Here is a 6,367-nt window from a genome sequence, read left to right as displayed (position 1 = left end):
TTACATTTTTTAAGGGATGCGTGCCTGAAGCACAACGGGAGTTGAACTTGAGCTTAGGCGGTAATTTTCTCAAGAAATGAGTGAATGAAGCCATGGAAGTGATTGAGGAGCTCGCATCTAATGACGAATGATGGAGCAACGAAAGGAGTAAGGTGCATAGAGTGGCTTCTACTACAAATCATAATCCTATGAGTGCCCTATCCGACAAGTTGGATGCGTTGACCATGAAATTTGATTGCATGATAATGGGGAAACCTTCTCAAGAGCCCCAAGGAAGTATGGAGGACGTGAACTATGTGAATCAAGGGGGCAACAACGGGTACTACAATAATCCACGCCTCAACTTTCATGGTGGAGGATATAATCAGTACGGGAACACGGGGCATCCCAATCTCTCTTATGAGAACCCCAATAATGCTCTGCAACCACCCCCAGGGTTCACAGTTACTGATGGAGTGATTAATGATCCGAAGAAAATGACCACTAAAGATATACTCAAGTCTTTCATGCTACAGTCCAACAAGCTCATGGAGCAGAACAATCAAAGGATGGAGAAAGTTGAGAAAGATTTGCAAAGTATAGTCACACATCTGAAGTTCGTAGACACACAGCTGAGCCAGATTGCTCAGGCTGTGAGTATGAACCACACGCCTGGGCAGTTCCCAGGCCAGCCAAATGAGAATTCGAAAGGATGTATGGCCATCCATCTGAGGAATGGCAAGACGTATGAAGGCCCATCTCTGTCTGAGACCACGAAGGACGCTATTCTTGAGCCTAAGGCTGCCGTGGCAGAGAAACTGAAGGGCAAGATAACTGAACAAAGAGACATTGGAGGCACTTCTGGAGTGAAGGTGCCCTTACCTGAAGCACTGAAGCAGAAGACAAAGAAGGATGAACAGTTTGCTCGATTCCTAGATATATTCAGGAAGGTGCACGTGAACATCCCACTGATTGAGGCACTACAGCAGATGCCGAAGTATGGGAAGTTTCTGAAGGAGGTGATAGCCCAGAAGACCAGTTGGGGGCAGGTAGACACTATTAATCTAACTGAAAATTGCAGTGCTCTGCTGCAAAGGAAACTGCCGGCCAAGCTGAAGGATCCTGGAAGTTTCACTGTCGACTGCCTCATTGGGGGCTATAAGGTGGAGAATGCTCTCTGCGATCTAGGCGCGAGCATTAATCTAATGCCACTATCGGTATTCAAGCAAATTAACATTGGTACTTTGAAGCCCACCTCAGCCACACTACAGATGGCAGACAGATCTGTCGTGTATCCAAAGGGCATCGTGGAAGACCTACTGATTAAGGTCGGGGAATTTATTTTTCCCATCGACTTTATGGTCTTGGACATGGAAGAAGACAATGGAGTCCCCCTACTGCCAGGACGTCCCTTCCTTGCCACTGCTGAGGCAAATATAAACGTGAAAAAGGGAGAGTTGACAATCTTCATGGGAGAAGAAAGTCAAACGTTTTCCCACAAACCGAGAAGCATGGATGGAAGAACTGAGGAGTGCAAGGTGGTGCGTCTGAAGCACCAAGTGACTACTGAAGAAGGAGGATCGAGTGCAGTCAGAAAAGTGAAGCAGAAGGACTTTTATGAGCTTCACATGGAGATGATGGCTTCCACTGACTCGGAGCCAATAACATGGATCGATGCAGACCACAGTCGCCCTTCACCGGTGCACGCGGTGATCACTACTGAACCCCCTAGGATGGGGGGTAAAATACCAACTAATGTCAAGGGAAGAAAGATAACTGTTCCAACACTGAAGGAGCCTATCCCGAGAGAGCCTGAAAAGTGGTGGCTCACCAAGACGTGGAACGATCTATTTCCTCATGGAGGAGGAGCCAAGCGATCACCTGGAGGCAACTCTGGGATGAAAGGGGATCTCGGTTGATATTTGAAGACGTCGGGCACACGACGATAAATAGGTGCGCTGCATGGGAGGCAACCCATGGAAGGTATCTTTTATTGTTTTATGTATTTCTTTTAGTGTGTTTGCTCAGTAGGCATCACCTCTCCACCAACGTTTCAAACTTATTTCTTTGCGTAGCTTTGAATAAGTTTGGGGGGTGATATGGTGGATGGTGAACCTATGAGCATGTTTATTGTTTTCATGTTATTTTTGGGTAGTTTTAAAATTTTTGCTTAGTATTTTAGTTTAGGATTAATAAACTCCCTTGGATGAAATTGAATGGGGCCGGAGCAATTTGAATTGAATTCAAGCATGTTTGTTGGATGAGTTGCTAATGATACTATGTGCTAAAATGTTTGTGAAAACTTGTTGATATGACCAAGCGTGCTTGTATGTCCTTATTGTGATTTGCCTAAAGTGAATTGCTCGTTGCGTTGTCCTTTGCCATAACCCTGTGAGACTTGAGCCTATATATTTCTAAATGTGTGATTATCGTCATTGTGTTATATGTTTCTAGAACTTGGTCGCGATCTTCCTTGAGTCTACATAGTGAGTATAGATTTAGGAAGTGACGTTAGGCCATCTGTTCTAGCCTTATCTTTACTTTCACCCTAAAATAAAAATCATAATACTTTGTTAGCCATATTTGAGCCTAATAGCCTATTATTTGATAACTTGGGGTTGTATATATGCTTGAAAATAAGTTTGGGAGAAAGAACACTTTTGGATGATAAGAAGAGTTTAAAGATGAAGTATTGGCTTGAATATCTTTGGGAAAGTGGATATATGCTTTTAGTTGTGAAAAAAAGAGTTGTAAAAAAAAAGAATAATTTGGTGGTATAAGCTAGGCGAAGCCTAGAGGGGTATAAGCTAGACGAAGTCTAGTGATAAGTCGTATTCTAGGCCTAGGTTACTGGTCAGTATGATGTGCGTAATTGAATTATATCTGCAAAAACTAGTTGCTTAAGCGTGCAGGGTAAGCATTCTAGCCAGTAGGCAGAGTTTCAGACACTTAAAGTGAAAAGGGCGTCAGGACGATTACGTACTGACCAGTATACATGCAAATATGGCTCGAGATTGAGAATGAGGATAGCTGGGACTGCTCAATCACAATTAAGGGCAAAGAAGTCATCTCACCGCAAGGTCTTACCCTAAAAATCAAGGGTAAGCCTCCCTATAAAAGGAAGCCACTTGGAGAGAGAAAAAAAAAGGAATCATCATCATCACTCTTAGGTAGAATTCTCTCGGAGTTCAGTCCTTCAGCCCAGTCCAGAATCTCGTTTCTCGCCACTGCCATGGTCACTTGAAGATCTAGATGTTCCCGGAGTTCCAAATCGTCCGTTCCAGCCAGCAAGACCGTAGCTTAGAGATTTCATCGCCCGGAGTGGCGAAACACTTTTATTCGCTTTCGTAGTTTAATTTACTTGCTTTCTTTACGTTGGATCTTTGTTGCTTTTGGATATTTTCTGCTTTTGAAGTACTTGTTGAAGATCTGAACGTGTTTATGCTATGAAGTTGATTTCCGTTTCGGTTATTGTGTTGATTTATTTTCCTTCCTATTTCGCCTAGTTAGCTTAGATCTAAGGTTCCTTGGTGTTTTAAGTGCTGAATCTTTTCTTTTCTTGTTTCCATCAAAATTCCTTTAGTTAAGTGTGGAACTGTTGATCGTGAGTGAATCGCTGCATGTGAAGTCTTGTTTGAGTTCGTTTTCGTTTTCCTGCTGATCAGTATGCGGAGTTGCATTTTCTGTGCTTGATTTAAGATTTGGTGTTCGTATTTGTGGATCTGTGTTCGCGAATTGATAAACTGTGTTTCCGTGTTGAATCTGGAATTGTTTTCTGATTTCAGTTTGTGTTGCTGAAGAAGATGATGTCCCTGTCAAATGTTGGGGACCACTTGCTTTTTTAGATGCTTTTTGCTTTTTTTTACTTTTTGTCCTTTGCTTTTCGTTATAACCTGCCGATCTGTCAGCCCAGTCACCTTGACTACCACTACCCTCTGAATATTCTGTCTAGCCCAAAATAGAATCCCGTACCTTCCAAATATTTCCTGTTACAAAAATGTCTCCCTATTTCCACGTACACAGCTGCACCCCTACACTCCTTTCCCCATTCTAGTCAGTAGGAAATTACCTTTAAGTTCTTGCCTAGGTAGAGACTCAACCCGAGCGTGGTAGCTAACCAAACCAACCAGAATATCACCACAATAGTTTTAACGCACCATCTCTGTGGGATTCGACCCTTACCACCACTATACTGATCAGTAGAAGTGGGTTGAGGAATTTTTGAAACCAGGGTCTAGGCTTAGTTAGGATCTCTATCCTGACCAGTAGGATATATCCTTGCTTGAACGACACCTAAGCACCCTGAGAAATCCATCGTTTCAAATGGCGCCGTTGCCGGGGATGGATGGCGTTACTAGTTACTTTTGTGTGTGATACTTTGGCGTATATATTGTGCATAATCTTCTTTTCCTTTTCTTTCCATTTCAGTTTATGAGAAGCAGTTCGGCTCCTGACCAGGGGAGACCGAAGATACTTCAGCGAGGGTCTATACTCGTAACCACTCGTTCTGGCTTGTCGACCACCTTGTCTGACCTAGGGACGAGTAGTGACGAGGAGAAGGGCACCATAGAGGGACCGATACCAGAAGAGATACCACTGTTGGAAGGCAACCCAAGGGAAATGGCCAACCAGGGAGATGAGGACCCGGAGATCGGGACGCTGAACGCGCATACTGAAGGAGAGCCCCCGCAAGCCATAGTCGTTACTCCAGGCCAAACCGCCTGCGATGTGAAGCCTCATGTGATCGCAATCCTGCCTACATACTGTGGGAAGAGCTATGAAGGGCCGTATGAGTTTCTTCATGAGTTTTGCAAAATTTGTAGGGGGCAGAGGAGACCGGCAGGAGCGACGGAGGATGATTATAGGCTGAAGGCTTTGCCATTTGTGCTAAAAGGGGAAGCTAACACCTGGTTCATGCGCCTGCCCCCCAACTCCATCGAGACTTGGGCCGATTTCAAGTCAGCATTTCTGGGCGAGTTTTTTCCGTCATCCAAGACAAGCGCGCTGAAGAGGGAAATAACTAATGTGAAGCAAGGGTATGATGAGCCCTTGAGTGATTATTGGGCAAGATACATAGGTCTTTTGGAATCGTGTCCCAACCATCGCATGGCGGACATTGAAGTACATCATACTTTCTACGAAGGCATGAACGCGGTAACCAAGGACCTGGCAAATTCATCGTCGGGAGGAAGCTTCACGCAATTGCGGGTTAGCGAAGCAAAGAGAGTCCTAAGGAAGCTACTGAATGCAAAGAAAGAGTATGACCATTCAAGGGAAGGATATAACCGAGAGCGGGCTGTTGTTGCCTCGGTTACTGATCAGGAAAATACACTGGAGCAGAAAATGGATTTGAAAATGGATGAGCTGAAGAAGTCACTTCTGAGTGCGATCGAGAAGAGCACTCCACCACCTCCCCCAGCTGGGAATTACAAGGGTGCAGAGCAGGGAAATCAAGGACCGAACTATGATCAGCCTAATGACTTCGGGAATATGGAGCAAGTTAATGCTGCGGGGTACTTCAACTCGAGTGGGCATTGGATTCAAGGTAGGCAACGGGATGCACCATGGAGGGATCATCCAAACTTCCGATGGGGTGACGGGAGCCAAAATCAGAACCAAGGTCAGAGCCAGTATAACCCCCATCCGAACCAAAACCCTAACCGTTGACCAGCGAACCCAGACTACCAGCCCAACTGGTCAGGAAGAAACCAACATTCCCAAAACCAAAACCCACAGAACCCGAACCCTGTCTATGTGCCACCCCACCAGAGAAACTTCCAAAACTTCCAAAATCAGCCAAACCCAGGACCCCAAAACCATCAGAACCAAAATCAATTCCAAGGCCAGCACCAGAATCAATATCCTCAAGATCAATACACCCCTCCTGCCCAGTATAACCAATACCCGCCTAATCAAGGCCAGCAAAACTCCCAGAACTATCAACACCAAGGGCCAAGTCACTTCCAAAACTCGAGCAGGTCAAGGAGATCCGTTGAAGACATGATGGGTGAAATGCTAGCATCACAACAGAGCATCAAAGGAGAATTGCAATCCCATAATGAGGTCGTGCAGGGGATGCAAAACGCCCAGAAGGAACATAAGGCGAGCATGGATATGATGAATAGGCAGTTAGCTCAACTGGCCAGTTCGGTGGGTGATTTGAAGGGAAATGCAGGGAAACTCCCATCTACAGTCCAAATGCCCGAAAAGGCAAATGTGAGTAAGGTTACGTTGAGGTCGGGAACCACTTATGACGCGCCTCAACCGAAACAACCTGGTGGAGGATCTAATGGAACGAAGATAGGAGGTGATACCATTTCACTGGATGAATTAGGGAGAACTATGCCTCGGATGAAGGATCCATTCTTCTTGGATGATACACCAAGTT

General features: G+C 45.1%; 1 protein-coding gene across 1 annotated transcript; it reads left to right on the top strand.

The window, feature by feature from the left end:
* Positions 1–245: 245 nt before the first annotated feature.
* On the top strand, positions 246–1,795 carry LOC121754718. Its single transcript, XM_042150033.1, has 2 exons — positions 246–1,719; positions 1,773–1,795. Exons 1-2 carry the CDS (start codon positions 246–248, stop codon positions 1,793–1,795), a joined length of 1,497 nt encoding a protein of 498 aa, XP_042005967.1.
* Positions 1,796–6,367: the final 4,572 nt, after the last annotated feature.

The sequence above is a fragment of the Salvia splendens genome, chromosome 11 (genome assembly GCF_004379255.2).
Source record: "Salvia splendens isolate huo1 chromosome 11, SspV2, whole genome shotgun sequence".
NCBI lineage: Eukaryota > Viridiplantae > Streptophyta > Magnoliopsida > Lamiales > Lamiaceae > Salvia > Salvia splendens.
The sequence above is the reverse complement of the archived record's forward strand: the minus strand, read 5'-3'. Positions and strand labels throughout refer to the sequence as shown.